At 36.1% G+C, this 24,067-nt stretch overlaps 1 protein-coding gene across 4 annotated transcripts in view; it reads right to left on the bottom strand.

The window, feature by feature from the left end:
• CDC42BPA (CDC42 binding protein kinase alpha) overlaps positions 1 to 24,067 on the bottom strand; it is a 326,273-nt gene that overhangs the window by 124,296 nt on the left and 177,910 nt on the right. For all 4 annotated transcript variants that reach the window (XM_059997253.2, XM_059997227.2, XM_059997237.2 and 1 more), the window contains exons 10-11: positions 22,821 to 22,987; positions 10,610 to 10,732 (exon numbers count right to left, since the gene is read on the bottom strand). In XM_059997253.2, the coding sequence (XP_059853236.1) occupies positions 10,610 to 10,732; positions 22,821 to 22,987 (290 nt within the window). The remainder of the gene's footprint in view (positions 1 to 10,609; positions 10,733 to 22,820; positions 22,988 to 24,067) is intronic.

The raw sequence follows: 24,067 nt of genomic DNA, 5'->3' as shown, positions 1-24,067 counted from the left end.
TTATCATTTTCTCAAATTTCAGCATTTCATGTGGGAATTTTTCTGTTTATACTAATTTCTTTTAAACATCTTAAAATTTTTTTGTTGTTATTTTAACTTTTCAGCATTTTTAGGATTTCAATGATTTGTAAAGAAGGTATAATTTAGTTTGTTATTTCTAATAACTTGGAGTCAAAATTTAGTATGTGACACAGCTGATTTCTATCATTTCTGGGGTCATTTTAATCAAATTTTATGGCTAAGGTTTATCAATCTAGAGTAGTAAGTAACATGGTACATTTAGTAATGCCTTCTGAGAATGCTCACTTCCTTTCTTCTACTTTGAAAAGTTCTTCCCTAGCATGTTAAAATTTTTTGCAAATTATTGAGTCATCCATTTATCTAAACTGCTGTGTTAGACACTAAAAAAGTATCAATATTTAATAAAATGTCTGCATCATATAAAGTTTACAGCAAAATGTATTAAATGTGATAGCTTCAACAGCCTTTAAGAATGTTTTTATTGTTTTATTTCAATATAGGTTAAATTTTAGTTTTATCCCAGCCATTTCATGTTGGCAGCTTTGCCATGGAGTTAAGTAGATAATACAAAATACATGTCAGATTTTCATGACTCATATTTCAGACACTTTAAAAATGCCTAAAAAACTCAAAATATCATTTAAACAACAACAACAGGTAAATTATGAGAAGTACATGAGGAAATGTACTGGCTAAAGAAGTTGGAGAAGACAAACCCGGCCAATTACTTATAAAACCCTCTAATATGGAGAAAAGTATAGCACTTGTAATTTGGAATACACAGAATTTTGTATCGCCAAAGATAAAAACCCCAAATCAAGAAAAATTCAGAATGTATTGAACTTTGGCCAACTACTTATAAAATGGCTCAGGCAGAAGAGCCTTCACTTTCACTACAACAAATAGAAAATTCGATTAAAATTTTGAAAGAAATCCTCTAAGACTATCAAAAATATCTATTAAATATATGGCAACATGACTAGCCAAAACATTTAGATGAAGTTATTTAAAACTATTTTAGTGATTAAATTGAAAAGCAGTACTAGGGAAGTGAGATTAGCTCATAGCAACAAAATGGTTCTTAACTCACTGCTGCTAGTAGAATCCTGAAACTCAATCTGTTAGTAATAAGGATTTAAGGAGGGCACAATACACAGGAATTTTCTTTGCACTGTGTGGTATATAAGAGAAATATAAAATACAGTCTCTGTCTTGAAGGAGATAGGAAGACAAGAGTAACACTCTTTAAATCATAAAGGAGAAAATCAAATACAAATTGTGTGGCAGGTTATATGGATGATATAGGAATTAAGAGAAGGGCATGACTACAGTGGCACTCACAGCAGAACACTGATAAACTACAGAGGGACTGAGGCTGGAGTCAGAAGGAGGTTGACAGAACAATCAAAGCACCTCTCTCTCTGATACACAAGAGCAGTGTCACAGCTTTTCCATTATGGTCTTATTTCTCAAATAATCCATAACTCTTCTGATGTGAAGAGATTTTACTTCTAACCATGATGAAGGAAAACAGATTTCCCTATTATCTTCCCCTCCATTCACTATTTTTCTCCTTTACTTACATATTGTAGGACAGTATGTGTGTGTGTTTGTGTGTGTGAGGGAGAAAGAGACAGAGACAGAAAGCGAGAGAAAGGGGACAGAGGGAGACAGAGAAAGGGTGGTTTCAGTGTAGAGTTGGAGGGACACAGACAGTACACAGAGGTGCAAACCATAACCCTTGAGGCACTGTATGGCAATTCCTAAAAAATTAAACACAGAATTACCACATAATTCAGGAATTCCACTTCTTATTATATACTCAAAAGAAGAGAAAGCAGGGACTTGAACAGATATTTGTACAGTCATGTTCAAAGCAGCATTATTATTCACAATAAACAAAAGGCGGAAGCAACCCAATAGTCCATTTATAAATGAGTGGATGAACAAAATATGGTATATACATACTGAGGAATATTGTATTAAGGTAGGAAGTTCTGACACATGCTATAACAATGGATGAACCTTGAATACACTATGCTAAGCGAAATAAGTCAGTCACAAAAGGACAAATATTTTATGATTCCATTTATATGAGGTTCCTAGAGCAGTCAGATTCTAAGAAACAGAAAGTAGCATGGTGGATGCCAGGGCCTAGTGGGTGGGAGGAATATGAGTTATTGTTTAATGGATAAAGTAGAGATGGATGGTGGAGATGGTTGTACAGCATTGTGAATGTGCTTAACGTCACTGAACTGTACATTGAAAAATGGTTAAAATGATCATTTTAATATTTTGCACAGACCTACTAGAGAATGAACTTGAGGATATGGGGAGGGGGAAGGGTAAGCTGTGACAAAGTGAGAGAGTGGCATGGACATATATACACTACCAAACGTAAAATAGATAGCTAGTGGGAAGCAGCCACATAGCACAGGGAGATCAGCTCGGTGCTTTGTGACCACCTAAAGGGGTGGGATAGGGAAAGTGGGAGGAGGGAGACTCAAGAGGGAAGAGATATGGGAACATATGTATATGTATAACTGATTCACTTTGTTATAAAGCAGAAACTAACACACCATTGTAAAGCAATTATACTCCAATAAAGACGTAAAAAAAAAGATTAAAAAATGAATTAATGAATGATATTGAGGAGATGGAATAAAATCTAGAGTATCACTGGGACTAACACGTGACCAAGAAAACAGTGCTTGCGAAGGAAGAATACTAAAAAGAGGGATATAGCCTTTCTTACAACATTATTTTCACTGATTCTATTCCACCTCTGGGAAATGATAAAAAATAATGAGTAGAGTAATCCTATAAGCACTGACTTTAGGGAGAAGGTAGGAATAAAGTAAAGGAAGGGCATTTCAACCAGTAATTTAATGGTAATCAATTTCCCCAATTCGGGTGACGCCAGGGACCATTTATTTGTATGTAAGGGATGTGAGTGTGTTGGGGATTGCCTGTAAAGACACAATGTAGGAAGATACATTAGGAAGTGGTCAGAGATTTCCAAGAGTGAGGTTTCATTTAGTCGTTCATTCACTCATTCATCAACAAATACCGATTTAGGGGTTTTTATGTGGCAAGCATCATTATAGGCACTTCGATATATCAATGAATAAAATACTCAAAGTCCCTGTTTTCAAGGAGCTTATAGTCTAGTGGTAAGGCAAGGGAAGTAAAGCAACATAAAATTTTAAAAATGTGTCAGTGGTGAAAAGTTCTATAGAGAAGTAGAAATTTACCAGGTGAAGAGTGTTTCCAGCAAACAAACAAGCAAAAAGAAAGAAAGAAAGAAATAGATGTTTAGACGGATAGATGGATGGATAGATGGATGGACGGACAGATGGATGGATGAAAAAAATGAATGAAATGGGGGTGAAAAAAAAGAAGACTACATAAAAACACAACAACCAAATATGTGTAAAACCTGGAGGTGATTAGGTGAAACTAAAAGTAGTTCACCATGGCTGGGATCAGTGGGTGAGGGAGTAATGACAAAAGACAAACCTAGAGAGGAAAATACATGCAAGATAATGAAGGACCCTGTAATTAGAATTGAGAAATTTTAATTTTATCCCAGAGGCAACGGGGATCCTCTGAAAACATTTAAGTATGTATGTTGAAGCTGTGATGGGATCAGATTTATATTTTAAAAGCTGGACATTATACGTAAAATAAACTAAGAAGTCTGAAATTGGAGAGAAAAAGGATGACTGGCCAGGGACAATGGAATCTGACACAGTGTGTCAGGAACATTGAAACTACTGTAAGTTCCCTGGGTTTTCTTTTTGGTTCTTATTTCACAGACTTAGAGCTGAAGAAGCCAGCAACACAGAAATGCCAACAGAAGCAGAGAACAAAAGCTTGAACAAGGCTGCTCTTTCTAGCCAAAGAACCAAGAAGAGGGTAAACTAGCAAGACAGAAAAGTTTTAGAAAATAACCACTCTGCTCAAGTTAAACACCACAAAAAACACTGTGGCCTGATGACCACCTGTGTCAGCAAAAGACAAGTGAAGAACTAGATTTCCAATCACATGAGGTTTTAATGAAGTGCCCAAACATACCACAAAGGTAATTAGAGAAGGGGGGCCAGGATTTTCAACCCCCTTGGCTGGTAACAAGCCCCTTCCCACACACAGTGTCAGTGGAGACCACATGGGGAACCAGGACTTCCATCTCCACCCAGCATTAATGAGGATCTCCCCCTTCTCCCCATTGGGGTGGTATCAGAAAAGAGTAAGAACTTTCACCATTGCCCAACAGTAATAAGTCCACCCCTGTCACAGTGTCAGTGGAAACCAGTCAGGGGGCTGGAACTCCCATTCCCTTCCAAGAATAACAAGGAGCCCTTCCTTGGGTGTCAAGGGAGGTCAAGTGGGGAAACTGGATTTCTACCTCAACCTGGCAGTAAGGAGATGGCAATCCCCTTCCCACTGCTGGAATGGTGTCAGGAAAAACCAGCTAAAATGGAAGGTTTAAATAAGATCCAGAGTCATTCATCAAACATCACTCATCCTACCAAGAACTAGAAAAATCTCAACTTGAATGAGAAAAGAAAATCAATAGATGCTGACACCAAAATAACAGAGATGTCAGAATAATCTGACAAGATATTAACACAGCTATAATAAAAATGCTTCAATGAGCAATTATAAACATATTTGAAACAAATGAATGAGTAGAAGACCTGAGCAAAGATACAGAAAGTCTCAGCAAAGAAATGGAAGATTAACAAAGAACAAAATGGGAATTTTATAAATTAATAAAATAAAAATATTGGTAGATAGATTCAGCAGCACAAAGGAGGGATCAAAGGGATCAGTGAACTGGAAGGTATAACAATAGAAATTAACCAATCTGAATAACAGGAAAGAAAAAACAGAATGGAAACAAAAATGAACAGAGCCTCAGGGACTTGTGTGATGATTTACAAAAGATCTTACACTCGCATCATCAGAGTCCCAGAAGGAGAAGAGAAAGTAGGCAGGTCTGTAAAAGTACTTAGAAAAATAGGGTCTAAAAGAATTCCAAAATATGGCCAAGACACATAGACCTACAGATTCAAGAAGATGAACAAACACCAAACAGAATAAACCCAAAGAAATCCATGCCAAAACACACCATCAAACATCAGAATATTACAGAAAAAACTTGCAAGCAGCCAGAGAAAACTTCTTGCATAAGGGGAAAAAATACTCAGAATGGCAGTGAATTTCACCTCAGAAAAGCATGAAACTTAAAGGAAGCAGCACAGTATTTTTCAGATGCTAAAACAAAAGAACTTATCAATCCAGGCTCCTATGTCCAGCAAAATATTCTTTAGGAATAAAGGGAAAATCAGGACATTCTCAGATGAAGAAAAATGAAGAGAATTTGTTGGTAGCAGACCTACCTTTTAAAAATGGCTAAAGTAAGTTTTATAAACACAAAGCAAACAACAAAACAAGGAACGCAGTAATATCAGGAGGAAGGAAAAGCATCACGTAAAAATACGGGTAAATAGAATCTTTTCCCCCCTTAAGCTTTCTAAATTATACTTCATGGTTTAAGGAAACATTATAACCTTGTCTGATGTGCTTCTAAAACATCTGAAGAGGAAATAATTGAAACAATTACATAATAAACAGGAAGAATAAACAGTTGTCATCAACATAAAATAGACTGTTATATTTTATGTATGCCTCACAGTAACCACAAAGCAAAAACCTTCAGTAGATACATGAAAGAGAAGGAAATAAAAGCACCACTATGGAAAATCATCAATTCACAAATGAAGTCAGTAAGAGAGGAAGAAAGGAACAAAGGAACTGTAAAACAGCCAGAAAACAATAAGATGACATTAGTAAATCCGTACCTATGCAATAATTATTTTAAATATAAATGGATTAAATTTTCCAATAAAGACCTCAAGTGGCTGAATGGATTAAAAAAACAATACCCAATTACATGCTGCCTATAAGACTCACTTCAGCTTTAAGGACACACATAGGCTCAAAATCAAGGGATGGAAAAAGATATTCCATACAAATGGAAACCAAAAGAGAATAAGGGTAGCTACACTTTTATCAGACAAAAGAGAGGTTAAGTCAAAAATAATAACAAGAGACAAAAAAAAGTTTATTATATAATAATAAAGGGGTCAATTCATCAAGAGGATATAACTATTAAAAATTTTTATGACCCCAACATTGTAGTGCCTAAATATATTAAGTAAATACAACATATCTGAAGACAGAAATAGACAACAACACAATAATAGTAAGGGACTTCAATATTATACCTTCAACAATGGATACATTATCTAGACAGAAAATTGATAAGGAAACATTGGACATAACCTATACTTCAGAGCAGATGGATCTAACAGATATATACAAAACATTCCATCCAACAGCAGCACAATATACATTCTTCTCAAACACATATGGAACATTCTTCAGGATATATCAAGTTAGTTTACAAAACAAGTCTTAACAAATTTAGAAACAATGAAATCATACCAAGGATCTTTTCCAACCACAAAGGTATAACACTAGAAACCAATAACGGGAAAGACTGGAAAAATTCACAGAAATGTGGAAATTAACACATTAGTAACCAGCGGGTCAAAAAGAAATTAAAAGGGAAATTTCAAAAAATCTTGAAACAAACAAAAATGGAAAAAAATATACCAAAACTTTTGGAATGCAGCAAAAGCAGTTCTAAGAAGGAAGTTCGTGGCAATAAACACCTACGGTAAAAAAAAAAAACAACAAAGAAAGAAAAACAACCCTCAGACACCTAACTTTACACTTCAAGCAACTAAAAAAAAAAAATAAGGATATTTATATCAATCCTTCTCAAACTCTTTCAAAAAATAAAAGAGGGAATACTCTCAAACTCATTTTATGAGCCCAGCATTACACTGATACCACAGCCAAAAGCAAAAATCAACAAATGGTACTACATCAAATTAAAAAGCTTCTGCACAGCAGAGGAAACCATAGACAAAATTAAAAAGCAACATTGGAAAGGGAGAAAATGTTTGCAAATCAACAAATATTTGACAAGGTGTTTGTGAAAGTTAATAAAGGGAAGTCTCACTAAAATGGAGCTGGGGGGCCAGAAGGGGAAACTCTCACACAGTAACTCTCTTCATCAATTACAGGAAGAACTGTCAATTACAGTTCCAAGAATGGAATCATCAATTACAGGCCCCAACAGGAAAGACAGTACATCACATCTCCTATAAGAAATCAACTACCCCAGGAACTAAGCCAATGAGAAACCATCTTCACCCTGAACTCTCACTTTTCTCCAAAGGACTTTCATTCAAAACAACCTTTACCGACTTCCTCATTTTTCTCTATAAAATGTTCCTCACTTTGTTTGTTAAACTTGCCTATGATTTTTGCCATGGCTTGCTTGTCCCAAACTGCAATTCTCTGCTATTCCCAAATAAACCCATTTTTTCTGGTAAAATAATTGACTTTTACTTTTAAGATCAACAAGTTGATACAGAAAATGTACAAAGAACTCATAAACTCAATGGCAAAGAAACAAACAATCCTATCAAAAAATGGGCAGAGGAGCTGAATAGACATTTTTCTAAAGAAGACATATAAATGGCCAACATGAAAAGGTGCTCAACATCACTTATTATCAAGGAAATGTAGATCAAAACCAAAATGAAACATTATCTCACACCTGTTAAAATGGTTTTCATCCAAAAGATAAGAAATAGAAAGTGTTGGCAAAGATGTGGTAAAAAGGGAACCCGTGTGTACTATTAGTGAGAATGTAAATTGGTGCAGCTACTATGGAAAACAGTATGGAGAGTCCTCAAAAAATTAAAAATAGAACTACCATATGATCCAGAAATTCCACTTCTGGAATTGTATATATACAATAGAATACTTTTCAGCCACAAAAATAAATCTTGCAATATGTGACAATATGGATTGGATCTTGAGGGCACTGTGCTAAGTGAAATAAATCAGACAGAGAAAGACAAATACAGTAAGATCTCACTTACATGTGGAATCTAAAACAAAAACAACAATAACAACAAACTGAACTCACAGATATAGAGAAGACTGGTGGTTGCAAGAGACGGGGGTGCAGGGTGGGTTAAAGAAGGAAAGATGGTCAAAAGGTACAAACTTCCAGTTATATAATAAATAAATACTGGGGATGTAATGTACAACGTGGTGCTGTTATTACAGTTAATAATACTGTATTGTATATTTGAAAGTTGCTAAGAGAATAGATCTTACAAGTCCTCATCACGAGAAAAAAGAATTTATGACTATATGCGGTGATGGAAGTTAACTAATCTTACTAAGGTGACTATTTCACAATATATACAAATATTGAATCATTATGTTGTACACCTGAAACTAAGATAATGTTACGTGTCAATCATATCTCATTAAAAAGCCAAAAAACAAAAGAAGAAAACAAACTAAAAACTCAGGCAAAGGCAGTACAAAAAAAGAAAAAAGAAAAATACAACAAAGATGAGTATCTCTCATGTATACAGATTAAAAATTCCTGAACAAAACAGTGGAAATAGAATTAATGTATAAAAATAATTATACACCATGACCAGGCATGTGCATATTCCAATGATTCAATATTTCAAAATCAACCAATTTAATCCACCATATTAACAGGTTAACTAAAGAAAAAAAAACACACATGTTCATATCAATCAGTGCAGAAAAAATATTTGATAAAATTCAAACTCATTCATGATAAAACCCTTAGAAACACAGAAATAGAGGAGAGCTTCTAAATTGATGAGAGTATCTATAAAAGTCCTACAGCTAATATTACAATTAAAGGTGAAAGACTTAATACTTTCCCTCTAAGATAGGAAAGAAAACCAGGATGTCTGTTCTCAACACTCTTCTTCAACAAAGTACTGCAAGTTCTAGCCAGTGAAATAAGGGGGAAAAAACCCCAAAACATCCAGATCAGAAAGGGCAAAAGAAAATTGTTCCTATTTGCAGATGCATGATGGTCAGCACAGAAAATCCCAAGGAATCTTAAAAACAAACAAACAAACAAAACAAAAAACCAAAAATCCCTCCTAGAACATATAAGTGAGATAGACTTACGTAAATAGGTTTTTCCGAATCCATATCACTTCTTTGAAGTGATACGGATCACTAAACATCCTAGTTGTGTCTTGTGTCTCACTGCTTTCTTAGTGCCAAAAAACTCAAATACATTCAGTGCCACTGATAATGTTTTAGTGTTGATATCAAAGCAAAGTAAATGATTCTACTTATCATATTCCTAATCTAACTTAGTTTTAAAAAGATAAAGCTACAGAAATTTGATAAGGAGATGTTTATTAGGAGGACAGCCACTTAAAAAAATAGAACAGCATAAATTATGCTCAAATTTAAAATCTCCATGTGCCTTAATATTGCATTTTAAATAATCCTTTTTGTAAAAGGCACTGGGTCAGATCCTTCTTTTCTTCACTTATTTTGGCCTAAAACTACTTTTCTAGAGCGGTCTGACTATTCTAGCCAAAATAGTACCTTCTCTCTCTCCCCTTACTCTTACTGAGATCATGTGATGCCTCTAAACCCTGCAGAAGGCTCCCATTTCACCCACAGAACAAATCAAAGACCTAACAGTCAGTAAGACTCCACTGATCAGGCAATGAGCCCTCTCCACCTGTTTAATTTCTCTACCCTCATGTCCATCCATTCCACCTGCTTGCTCATTCTGCTCTAGCCTTGCTGTCCTTTTATGTTTTATTTGAACTCACGAGGCACATTTTGACAGTAGGGCCTTTGCACTGGCTGATCCGTCTGCATGTAACATGTGTTTCCCATTTAACTGCATGGCTAGGCCCCTTAACTCCTTCAATATTTTTCTCACATGGATCACACTATTTAAAATTATAAAACACCTCATCTTACACTTTTGACCCATTCTCCTTAATCTTTTCTATTTTTAAGCACTTATCACCTTCTAACATACTGTATCATTTACAAAGTTACATAGTTATTGTTTAATGTCTGTTGTTTGCCCTCCACCCCAGCAAGGACAAAGATTTTTATCATTTTGTTTAGTACTGCATCCCAAGATCATAAAACAACACCTAGTACATAGTAGCTACTCAATAAATATTTGTTGAATGAATGGAATAAATTAATAAATGGATATAACAGGCATATCAACAATTCAAAATTAATTTTAATTAACCTACACTGAAAAATGAACTACTCATATAAATGCTTTGCCAGACAAATATCCCAAATGAATAGGTCCTCCAAAAAGTCATCTTTTTTCATGTAATTCTGGGTAAGGTGCTCCTCCTGTGTACTCTCTATGTACCTATGTTTATTTTTCTTCTGGCCTTTTAACATGTACTGCAAAAAACTATTTGTTTATCTTTTCCCAAGACCAGAACATGAGCTCCTTGAGAGCAGAACCATTTTATTTGCTTTTCCCTCACTGGCACATAGTTCACATCATGTAACACATAACAGGTACTCAATAAATGTTTTGTGCGTGAATAAACATTTTAAAATGTCTACTAAACAGAATTAATAATGAATCACAGAAATTTACCTCTTAGTTGTTTCCTTAGTTTTTCAATTTCTTCTTTTAAGTTTTTGATTTCTAAATCTTTACTTGCTGTTAGGGGACCATCAGCAGTTGAATACTGCAGAGCCTGGACAGTCTGTGTTGACTCTTTAAAAAAAAAAAAGAAAGAATGAAAAATATGCTCATATTCTAAATTTTAAAAACTAAAAGCAATATATTTCTTTCTAGAGAAATCCTTATTTAATTGTACTGATCGAAGCATATACCTACTGACAAAAGCATGTAAACACATTAAAATTAAACCACAAAACTCCATTGCATGTTGTTAAAATTATACGTAGGAAACAGTCTACCTTCTAATATGTGAGGTTTTCAGTTTTAAATACTGTTGGTACATTCTGCCAGTGAGTAAACTATTCAGCCCCCTTTCATCCTAGCATAAAATGTCATCATGTGATAACCCAACAACATATGTCAGATGATGTACGAAAAACTGAGCCTGGTGTATGAAGAGAGGTTTAGAGATGTTAATATAGAATATGTATAAGTGCTGGCCTTCCAAATTTTATATATGAACACTGAGGTCCACCTATTGACGACTTGGCTCATCAACTTAGTTAAAATAGGGATTATTCATTTAACTTGTGGTTCTAATGAGAAGATGCAAGGTACTAAAGAAACATTAAATCTAGTGAAGCTCATTCCCAGATACCATTAAAAGATTTGGAAAAAAAAGAAATGGTCCTAAAACAGTTACTCTGCTAGCTTATAGAGGGACCCCAAATAGTAAATCTCTACCTCACCATAATTTTTTGTTAGTACAAATCATTTACTGACTGCTTTAGATTACTAATATTATTTATATATTGTTTTACATAACTTATATTACTTATATATTTATATTATTTATATATATATTTAAAACTCCAAGGGACTGTGACCTTCAGAGGATGGAGATTTTCTAATTTATCTTCATCATCTGTACAGAGAACAGTATCATGATATTCATATGCATGGTGGTCAATAAGTATTTGTTAATTTGAATTAAAGATGTAAGATATACCATATTGTGCATTCAATCATGATCTTCTACATCCAATAAGTATTTCTTACACATTTTCTTTTTCTTTCGATTCAAGACATGTTGAAAACTGGTACTTTCTGTATTTATTATTTTTAAAAGAATATCCTTTTTTTTAAGGACATCTAGGTTGGGAGCAGAAAATGGGGAGAATAAAAACATCCACTGGACATTAGTAGTTTTTTTCCTTCTACACCCCACACACTGCAGGGTATGGAGGTGGGATAGGTATCCTTCCTCCTCTTTGTCACCTCTGTCCTCCCTATAAATCTCAGGTCTGCTAAAATGCCCATTACTTGGGGTTTTTTTTTAACTTTTTATTTTATATTGGAGTATAGTTCATTAACAACATTGTGTTAGTTTCAGGTGTACAACAAAGTGATTCAGTTATACATATACATGTATCTATTCTTTTTCAAATTCTTTTCCCACTTAGATTTCTACAGAATAGGAGGCAGAGCTCCCCGTGTAATACAGTTTGGGACCGATATGTACCCACTGCTATATTTAAAATGGATAACCAACAAGGACCTACTGTATGACCCATTACCTGTTTATTACAGTTATCCACTGCCCTTCCTTCCATTACAACTTTTTTTATTATTATTCTTAGTGACTTTAACAATAAAAGAGATGATCTACCCAACTGACTTCACAGGCACACAAACCCCTTATGCAGACACTGTTGAGGCTGTTTACCCAGCAGCTACCCCTCTCTTCCTGCTTGTGCACCAAATTCAGGTATCAGGCTACAGTGTGCTTAGGCAAGGTAGGCTCAGCCGAAAGGAAGAAGGCTTCCATCAGCCATGCCAATCTCATTCTACATTGCCAGGACTGGTTAAGAATTAGGCACGTGAACTAGTTAGAATGAATGGTACCTTGAGAGGTCCCGTTAAGTGAGACATGTATGAAAGGAAATGAACCTTCCTTTTTTTTTTCTTTTTTTGGTCTTTGGATGTGTGAAGTCATGAAGTCTGGAACTTTGACAGTAATGTGGAATCATGAGGGAAAAGCCAAGAAAATCACAGAGAAGCTAACCCTGATAAGAGCACGGAAACTGTGTACTTTTGATTTCTTAAGTGAGGTAAGAAATCTGTATTACTTAAGAATTCTATTACTTGCTGCCTAAAACAACCTAGCTGGTAGACGTCTCTCCAGCACAACCACCCAATCTACTGGTCATGCCCTAGACCTGTGGCTTTGAACTTACTTAGAAATGTGCATGTGTGCGGGGGTGGGGAGGTGGGGAATGGAGGTTGGGGTGGGCTCCTAGGAGACTGCTACAGACTTTTACTGCCGGGGACCAATGTGAAACAGTCTCTCACATCAAAGAATTACCCTGCCCCAAATGCTTGTAGTTCACCTACTGAGAAATGCTGCTGTCATTATTAATAACTATATAGCCTCCAACATCCTGATTTCAAGTAAATACTCTCTATCTCTTATATTTACAGTTTAACTTACTCTAGGGACCCCTTCAGTAATTTTTCATTCCCACCAAGAGTGCCAATCCACTGTTCCTAACACTATTTCCTTTTCTCTTTTCTTCCTTATTTATCCAGGTTAGATTCCTTGGTCCATCACTACTGCTGCTTTGCATACACATCTTGGATTCCTTTGCTCTTCTCTCCTCCACTGTACTTAGCCTAGAAGGCCCCAGTCTTCCCTAAATCCTACTCTCCTTCTACTCCGTGCTTTCACCTTAATAGCTGAAAGTGATGGAAGAAAGCCCAACCATTCAAAATTCATGTCTAAATAGTTTGGCGATGCCTGATGCCAACTAAAAATTGGCACTTGCCATCTGCCTCTAGCAGCCGCTGACCTTCAACACCCCCTGAAAGGAGATCAGTGTGGAGATCAAGAATGAGGCACTCTGTGCTCTGGGAAACACTGGCAGAGCAGGTCTTCAGATAATTTTCAGGACAAAATTTTACGAGCCCAATTCTTGCATCTTCTCACATCTAGAAAAGCACTAAAATCATTAACCATGACATCTGCTCCTTGTGACTAGCAGCAACCTTCTGCCAAAATGTGTGCTTCACTGCACGTACCCCTCTTCACTAAAATCATATATAATACCTTCCCCCCTACCTCTTTGGAGCAGTTTCTCAGAGCTACCTGAAATGCTGTCTCCCAAGCTATAGTCCTCATTTTACCCCAAATAAAACTTGACTCACAATTCACACATTGTGCATTTTTTTCAATCAACACTGGCAATCCTAAAATATTTCCCTAGTCCATTCACTCCTCTCTCTTCTCTAAACTTACCATTTCACATCTTCTCTTTTTCTTGTCAAAAATCTAATAGGAAAAAAACCAAAAAAATCCCAAAAAACTAACACATTCTCTACCTTCCTTATTCTCAGCTGATGACCCTGCTTTGTATTTGATTTATCATCTGTTTCCTCAAAGTGGAGTGTAAGCATTGAGAGGGCAGGTATTTTTTTCTTTTTCTGTTCATTATTATATCCCCAGTCATGTGCAGAACAATTCCTGCCTAGCTGGTGCTCAACAAGTAGCTAACAAATAGATGAATCAGCTTAAATGTTAACCTATGCCATTGTATGAAATGAAACAGGTGTTAGTACCAAAAGGCAACGATCTAATATTTTCTGGGTTTGTTTTGGGCAAATGACACCAACTGTATGTAATGACACTCTCTAAGAACAGATTAAAGAATTTAAAACATCAAAAAAACCTGGGACATAGGAACTTCTCATTCAGAATAGGATGGAGTAGGAAGTTAACAGGTCATTGCTCTATCACTCCTGTTGCAAAAAGTAAAAATACACTATATAATTTGAAAAAAACTTATTTTTACAAACATCATGTATCTGGGAAAGCAAAGAGAACTAAGTAAAATAAACCAGAGAGGGATGAGCCATTCTAAGGTGAAAAGGCCATGACAGCTGCCTCTTACCTCAGAATCTTATCCAATTCTGTGAGCACATGAATTGAGGGATAGTACGCTGGAAAATAAATGACAAATTCTGGAGAATGGGTGGGCTGGTGCAACAATTTGGAAACTTCAGGATCCCTAAATATGCAGTGGTATTTTCCTCATGGTATATTTGCTGTATCTGGAGACTGTATGGGAGGTTAAGGAGCTTCTAAAAGTCAGACCAAAGTCTCCTACAGTATTGAAGTATTTCAGAGACAAAGTCTTGCTTGAGGAAAAGAGCCTATTTCAAACACATGGCCCATCTAGACATTTGCCAAATTTGAAAGTGGCATGGGGTAAGAGTCTGAAGGTCAGAATAAATCTCTCACAGTTGATAGAGCAAATCCAAACCAGGTTCCAGCTAGTTTTCCTTCATGACATTTGAAACCAGAAGTAGGTTGAATCTAATTAAAACTGCAACCCAGCCTTGTCCTAGTTCAATTCCTGACTGGACCAAAAAAAAAAAGGAAAACCCTCTCTGGAGTGAAAATAACATAATAACATCATTCTCTATGTTATTTATATTCATGATATTTGTCATACAATAAAAATTGAGACATTTGGAAAAGTAGGAAGGTGTGATCATTAATCAGAAGAAAAAACAGAAAGAGAGACACACACAGATGGTTCAGGTGTTAAAATTAGCCGACAAGACTTTAAAATAAATATTATCAATATGTTAAAGAAAACATAGGGGAAAAAAGACAAAAGAGTGGGAAATTTCAATGCAGAACTGAAAACTATAAGAATGAATCAAATGATTATTCCTTAACTAAAAGAGACAATATTTGAAATTAAGACTCATTGAATGGGCTTAACATCAGAACAGATACAGCAGACGACAAGACAAATGAACCTGAAAGCAAGTGAATAGAGAATATCCAAATTAAGCACAAAAAAACCTAAGAATGGAAGAAACAGGACTGAACATAAAATGAATGTGGGACACAGTCTAAGATATATGTAATTGGAGTCCCAGAAGAAGAAGAGATAGTGAATGGGACAAAAGAAATATCTACAGAGATTATGCTTAGAACTTTCCAAAATTGATGAAAGAGATCAATCAAGATTTCAGAAGCTCAGTGAATCCCCAACAGGATTTTCCATTAATACAAAGAAAACTACACCCAGGTAGATCATAGTCAAACTGTTTGAAAGTGAAGTTAAGGAGAACTACTTAAAAGCAACCAGAGGGGAGGACGAAAAGGTACATTCAAGAGACCAAGATTAATAGCTGGCTGGCTTCTCAAATATAATGGAAGTCAGTAAACAATGAAATAATATCTATAGAGCACTGAAAGAAAAAACTGCCAAGCTAGAATTCTAACCCAGCAAATATTCTTCAAAAATGAAGGCAAAATAAAGACATCTCAGGCAAACAAAAATGGAGAGATTTAGTTATAACACACACAATCATAAGAAACACTAAAGGAAGTTTTTCAGACTAAAGAAAAATGATTCTGGATGGATACATGGATCACTAGAAAGAAATAAGAACACAAAAGGGGTAAATTTGTGGGTAAAAAAAAGATATTTTAAAAATTAATGAGTAATAAATATTTAAAGCAAGAATAAAATAAATGTATTGAAACGTTTACAACACAGATAGAGGTAAACTATAAAACAACAACAACATAAAGGGCTGTTATAAGGGTCTTATATTGTTTGTGAAGTTGAAAAATAAAAATTATTTAAAAGACATGTAAAGACTTAATGGGAAAAAAGGGCAAGAACCTATACAAGACTGAATATCCAAATGAACAGTAAATATTCCTTATTAGAGAAATATAAATTTAAAATCATAGCAAAACTCCACTATACAGATACCAGAATGGCTAAAATTTAAAAAGCTGACAATATCAAATTCTGATGGGAATATATAGCAAGTGAAACTCATACATTATTAGTGAAACTATTGATGCAATCACTTTTGAAAACTCTTTGGCAATATTTTCTAAAGCTGAAAATATGCTATCCTATGACCCATAAATCCTACTCCTAGGTAGATATCCAAGAGAAATAAGTACATATGACCATCAAGAGAAAGATATAACAATATTCACAGAAGCTATGTTTATAATAGTCTACATCTGGAAATAACTCAAATGTTCAACAACAACAGCTTAGATGATACAGTCTGAATACCTGTGGTCCCCCACCAAATTCATATGTTGAAATTCTAACCCCAAAGATGATGTTATTAGGAGGTGGGGTCTTGGGAGGTGTTTAAGTTACAGTTATAAGGACGGAGCCCTCATGAATGGGATTAATGCCTTATAAAAGAGAACCCACAGGGATCCCTAGCCCTTTCCACCAGGTGAGGACACAGCAAGAAGGTGCTGGCTATGAATCCTCACTTGACCATGTTGGCACTTTGATCTTGGACTTCCAGCCCCCAGAACTGGGAGAAATAAATTTCTGTTGTTTATAAGCCACCCAATCTGTTGTATTTTTTAAAATAAAAGTCAGGGGCTTCCCTGGTGGCACAGTGGTTGAGAGTCTGCCTGCCGATGCAGGGGACACGGGTTCATGTCCCGGTCCGGGAAGATCCCACATGCCGCAGAGCGGCTAGGCCCGTGAGCCATGGCCGCTGAGCCTGCACGTCCGGAGCCTGTGCTCCACAACGGGAGAGGCCACAACAGTGAGAGGCCCACGTACCGCAAAAAAAAAAAAAAAAAAAAGTCAGAACTCAGACATTGGATAAATTTTTTTAATATTTGTATACAATGTAACACTGAACAGCAGTTAAAAGAAAAGGAACTATTGATATTTACACATGGAAAACCATGTTATTAAAAAAAGAGATACAAATGAGAACATACTGTATGAAACCATTTATATGAAGTTCAAAGGTAAAATTAATTGATGCTGAAAAAATTTAGGATAGTGTTTACTTCAGAGTTGTAAGCTACAAACTGGGAAGGAGCATGATGGAACCTTATCCTATGCTAGAAATGTTCTATATAGTGATTGGGGGGCAAGTTACATAAAAGTACACTAATATAAACATTTACAGGGCTTACAATTTAAAGTGAGTACTTGCACACTTTACTGTATGCATATCACCATTTAAAAATCAAAACTGAGTGACATCAGTATCATGCCCCTATGGGTCATTCCTTTTTCCTCTCCCTTCGATTTACAACTAATTGGACATCCATAACTGAACAAAATTGCTTCTGCACAGCACACCAGGACACCAGAGATACATCCATAAGTGTATCCAGAAGTGGGTAGACTGGACCTCAGAGGAGGCTGCAGATCCAAGGTACCGGCAACAGTGACCCCTCTAGCAGAGGAGGTAGAAAGTGAAAGTGATGAGTGAAAGTGCTGGGCTGTGAAGGCTGTGAGGGCTGCAGCTGGAGGGACCCTGTTGCTTTTCAGCAATACCCGGATTTCTGAGGGGGGGGTGGGGGAAGGGTAGGAAGGAAAGAAGGCAGACAAAGAGAAATGAAGGAATGCATTTCCTGCTGTCTGTCCACAGATTTCTGGCCTCCTCCACTAAAAAGCCCCAGGTACTAAGCATACACCTCCTACACTCTGCCAACAGCTTTTACCATGCACACACTCCAAACTTTAGTGGAGGGTCATCTCTGGTAAGAGAAAGCCAAATTTTGTGCTATAGCGCCACCTTCTGGAAAACAAAAGAAAGGCTTCTGATTGCCAAGCTGCTGAACTTAGAATCAAGGTAAAGCCTTACCTAAATAAGGAAGGTGTTTGCTACTTCAAATGTGATGGCAGAGGCACAGTTCATGAAACACTATGAAAAATCATGGTAACGCAGTATCCCAAAAAAATGACAATTCTCTAGGCAACCAACTCAAAGACACAGAATATTGCAATCTAACTGATAAAGAATTCAAAATAGTTGTTATGAAGAAATTCAACAAGCTACAAGAAAACTCAGAAAGGCAACTCAGTGAACTCAGGAATAAAATTAATGAACAGAAAGAGCACTTTACCAAAGAGATTGAAATTATAAAAAAAGAACAAAACAAAAATTCTGAAGCTGAAGAATTCAATAAGTGATATGAATACTGCATTAGAAAGCACTGGAAATAGAACAGATCAGATGGAAGAAAGAATAAGCCATATGGAGGAGAGGAATTTAGAAATGATTCAGGTGGAAGAGGAAAGAGAACTAAGTTTTTTTGTTTGTTTGTTTGTTTTTGTGGTACGCGGGCCTCTCACTGTTGTGGCCTCTCCCGTTGCGGAGCACTGGCTCCGGACACGCAGGCTCAGCGGCCATGGCTCATGGGCCTAGCCGCTCCGCAGCATGTGGGATCTTCCCGGACCGGGGCACGAACCCATGTCCCCTGCAACGGCAAGCAGACTCTCAACCACTGCGCCACCAGGGAAGCCCTCTGTTTGTTTTTTTTTTTAAGTGAAGAAACCCTACAAGAGCTATCAGACTCCATTTAAAAAGCCAAAATAAGAATAATGGGTATACCAGAAGAAGAGAGGGAGAAACGGGCAGAGAGTTTATTTAATGAAATAATACCTGAGAACTTCCCAAACCTGGGGAAAAAACCGGACATACAAATCTATGAAGCCAATAGAACACCTTGCTATCTCAATGCAAAAAAAAGACCTTTTCCAGCACACATTATAATGAAACTGTCAAAAGTACAGCGGAAACTAACACAACATTGTAAAGCAACTATACTCCAATTAAAAAAAAAAGTCAATGCTAAAGAAAGAATTTTAAAGGCAACCAGGGAAAAAAAGAAAGTATCCTCCAAAGGAAGCTCCATTAGGCGATAAGCAGATTTCTCAGCAGAAACTCTATAGGCCAGGGGAGAGTGGAATAACATACTCAAAAGTATTGAAAGATAAAAGTTGTCAGCCAAGAATACTCTATCTGGCAAAGTTATTCTTCAGATATGAAGGAGAAATAAAGGCTTTCCACATAAATAAAAGCTGAGGGAGTTCACCACCACTAGACCTGTCTTACAAGAAATGCTGAAAGGAGCTCTTCAAGCTGAAACAAAAAGTTGAAAGTACACAAAACTCTGATTAAGGTGACAAATAGACAGTCAGAATTAGAAAATTGTAACTGTATTTTACAATAGTGTGTTAAACAATTATAGCATAAGTGTTAAAGAAAAAGAGCATTAAAAATTACTGTACTACAATTTGGTAGCAAATTCACAGCATAAAAAGTGATCATCTGTGACATCAAAAATCTAAAAGGAGATGTAAAAGGATGAAACCTTTACAGGTGAATGAAGATAAGTCGCTATAGGCAGAAAAAGGACTATTTTATCAATTAGATATTTTATGTAAACCTCATGGTAAAGACAAAGCAAAAATCTAAAAGAGAGACATGAGACGTAAAAAAGGGGACAGTGAGCAAATCACCATGGAAAATCATCAACTTACAAAGGCAGACAAAAAAAAGAAGGGGAAAAAAAAAAAGAACCAATGGAGATACAAAATAACCAGAAGGCAAAAGACCAATGGCAATAGTAAGTCCTTACATACCAATAACCACCCTAAATGTAAAGGGATTGAATTCACCAATCAAAAGGCACAGAGTGGATGAAAAAAAAAATCAAGTTCCAACTATATGCTGCCTACAGGAGACTCATTTCAGCTCTAAAGACAAGTAAGCTCAAAGTGAAGGGATGGAAGATGATATTCCAAGCAGAAACCAAAACAAAGTGGGCGTGGCTATACTTATATCAGACAAAATACACTCAGGCCAAAGACAGTAACAAGAGACAAAGAAGGTCATTATATATAATGATAAAGGGGTCAATAAATCAAGAAGATATAACAATTGTTAATATATATGCTCCAAACACCTGAGCACAGAAATATATTAAGCAAATACTAACAAACCCTAAGAGAGAAATAGACAACAACAGAATAATAGTAGGGGACATCAATATGCCACTATCACCAATGGATAAATTGTACAGCCAGAAAATCAATAAGGAAGCGTTGGAATTGAACCATCTTTAGAACAAACAGATTTAACAGACATATACAGAACATTCCTTCCAGCAGCAGCAGAATACACATTCTGCTCAAGTGCACACAGAACATTCCCCAGGATAGATCATATGACAGGACACAAAACGTATCTTTACAAACATAATATTGAAATCATACCAACTATCTTTTCTGGCCACAACTGTATGAAAGTAGAAATCAGTAAAGAGAGGAAAGTGAGAAGATCTACAAATATGTGGAAGCAAAATAACATGCTTCTGAACAACCAATGGGTGAAAGAATAAATCAAAAGAGAAAAAATCTCAAATTAAAATGGAAATATGACATATCAAATTTGTGAGATGCAGCAAAAGCAGTTCTGAGAGGAAAGTTTACAGCAATAAATGCATATATTAAGAAATTAGAAATATCTCAAATAACCTAATCTTACACCTCAAGGAACTAAAAAAAGAAGAACAAATTAAGCCCAAAGTTAGCAGAAGGAAGGAAATAACAAAGTTCAGGGCAGAAATGAATGCAATAGGACAAGAAAAACTACAGAAAGGATCAACAAAACTAAGCTGTTTTTTTAAAAAGACAAACAAAAGTGACAAAATATCTAGACTAAGAAACAAAGAGAGAAGACTCAAATAAATAAAATTAGAAATGAAAGGGGAGACATTACAAGTGATGCTGTAGAAATATAGATGCTCATAAAAGACTACTATGGACAAGTGTATGCCAAGACATTACATAACCTAGAAGAAACTAACACATTTCTAGAAACACAACCTATCAAGATTGAATCAGGAGGAATTAGAAAATCTGAACAGACCAATAATGAGTAAAGAGATTGAGTCAATAATCAGAAACCTCCCAACAAAGAAAATCCCAGGACCAGATGGCTTCACTGGTGAATTCTACCAAACATTTAAAGAATAATTAACACCAATCCTCCTCAAACTTTTCCAAAATACTGAGACCGGAACACTTCCAAACTCATTCTATGAGGCCACCATTACCTTGATACCAAAACCAGATAAGGAGACCACAAGAAAACTACAGTTGACCCTTGAACAACACGTTTTTGAACTGCACAGGTCCATTTATACACGAATTTTTTTCAGTAAATGTGTACTACAATACTACATGATCCCCAGTGGTTGAGTCTGCAGATGCAGAACCATGGTTTCAGAGGAATGACTGTAAAGTTATACGCAGATTTTTGACTGCATGGGGCTTGTGCCTCTAACCCCTGTGCTGTTCAAGGGTCAGCATTAACCAATATCCCTGATGAATATAGATGTAAAAATTTTCAGCAAAATATTAGCAAACCAAATTAAAGAACACACTGAAAGGATTATACGGGGCTTCCCTGGTGGCGCAGTGGTTAAGAATCCACCTGCCAATGCAGGGGACACGGGTTAGAGCCCTGGTCCAGGAAGATCTCACATGCCACGGAACAACTAAGCCTGTGCACCACAACTACTGAGCCTGTGCTCTAGAGCCCGCAAGCCACCACTACTGAGCCCACGTGCCACAGCTACTGAAGCCCACATGCCTAGAGCCCGTGCTCCGCAACAAGAGAAGCCACTGCAATGAGAAGTCCACACACCGCAACCAAGAGTAGCCCCTGCTTGCCGCAACTAGAGAAAGCCCGCGTGCAGCAACGAAGAACCAACACAGCCAAATTAATTAATTTTTAAAAAGAGTTACAAGTTTCATGATTATAGATACATTCCTTCATTCACTAAAGGAATGCATACATTGTATGTAACGTATAAACATTATTGCAACCATTGTATATAAGTAAAATACATTGTATATAACATTTTTTGTAGAAAATAAAGCAGGAAAGTGGGAGGGGTGGGGGTGGTGGGACGAGGTAAGGCAGGGAAATCAGTTAGGAAGCTATTGCAATAATACAGATGAGAACGGAGAAAATATGGCAGGGCATCATATAAAGTGCAGTAGGATAAGAAGGGTTCCATTTTTCTTGGTAGTTCTATTTTCCTATCCCAGAGGTATTTATTCCCACACTTTTATATACATACATATATAGCTGTGGGAAACAAATGCTATTTTGCTGTTTACTGTTAATTATGTGAGTTTACGTAAATGGCATTATACTGTATTCTGTATAAATTTCTACAACTTGCTTTTATCCATTTAATAAAAAATTTCTTTTCAAGATAAAACAACCACTTATAATAAATAGCATCTACACTGTGAGTCCAATACAAAAAGGGAAAATGTTATCTTTAAAATGTATTTACCTTGAAGCTTTCTACTAAGTTCAAGTTTTTCCTGTTCAAGGCGTTTAATTCTTCTTTCATAAGCTTCGGTTGCTAAGTTGTTATCTAGAGTTCTCTGAACATTAACATCGAGATCCAGTGGAGCGGGACCAGCTGTAACTCTTAAACAGCTCCGATCAGACAGAACACTGAAAAAAAGGGGAAAAAACGTGGGTTTACACTGAAACAATAAGTTTGAAGAGAAAAAGATAACCTTTTGAAATTGTTCATTTAAAACATCATTTGAACATCTAGTTATAGCTAGCCATCTGGAGTGATTACAAAACATATTTTTTTGCAAAATCACCATAAACAATTCTCTAGAAGCATTTTTGAAAATGAAAATTTAAATAGCCCAAATTCTCTTGAATTTATTTTAATAATCACAAATTATAAGATGAAGTTTGCTGAAGGGTTATTGGTAGCTTAAAACAATGTGACCACCTAAGTGAGACAGTAGTCAAAAGCACCAACCATGGTCGTCTTTGGAATTCAAAAGTGAAATGCCTTCATAAGCTACAAGGATATACTGTTCAACACAAAGAATATAGCCAATATCTTATAATAACGATAAATGGAGTATAACCTTTAAAAGTTGTGAAGCACTTTATTGTACATCTGTAACTTATATTGTACATAAACTGTATACGTCAATTAAAAAAACTTTTAAGTGAAATGCTTTCTTTAATTCCATACAATTTAATTAAAAACATTTGAAGTGCTGGACATTCAGCAGTGAGCAAAATGCACAACACTTGCCCATGGAGCAAGCTTTATATTCCAGTGGCAGAGACAAAAATAAACAAACAAGTAAAATATGCAATACATTAGACAGTGTTATATGCTAAGGAGAAAACATCAAGCAGGAAAGGGGGAAATGAAGTATTAAAGCAGAGTAAATAAAAAATGTAGATAAAGTGGTCAGGAAAGCCATCACTCAGAAAGTAACTGAATAAGTCCAGAAGGAATAAGGGGACCTGCCAAGGAAACATGAGAGGAAAGAGCATTCCCGGCAGATGAAATAGAAGTACGAAAGCCCTATCAACTATACTTCAATAAAATAAATTTAAAAAACAAAGAAAAAAGAAGTGCAAAAGCCCCGAGACAGGAGTATGTCTGGCATGTTCACGGGCCAGAAAGGAGACCTGTGTGGCTGTGAAGTGAGCAAGGGGAAGAATAGTAGGAAATAGAATCAGAAAGATAAAGTGAGCCAGTCTTGTAGGGCCCTA

This window comes from Delphinus delphis, chromosome 1, assembly GCF_949987515.2.
Source record: "Delphinus delphis chromosome 1, mDelDel1.2, whole genome shotgun sequence".
Taxonomy (NCBI): Eukaryota; Metazoa; Chordata; class Mammalia; order Artiodactyla; family Delphinidae; genus Delphinus; species Delphinus delphis.
Note: the sequence above shows the minus strand (reverse complement) of the source record. Positions and strands in the feature narration are given on the sequence as shown.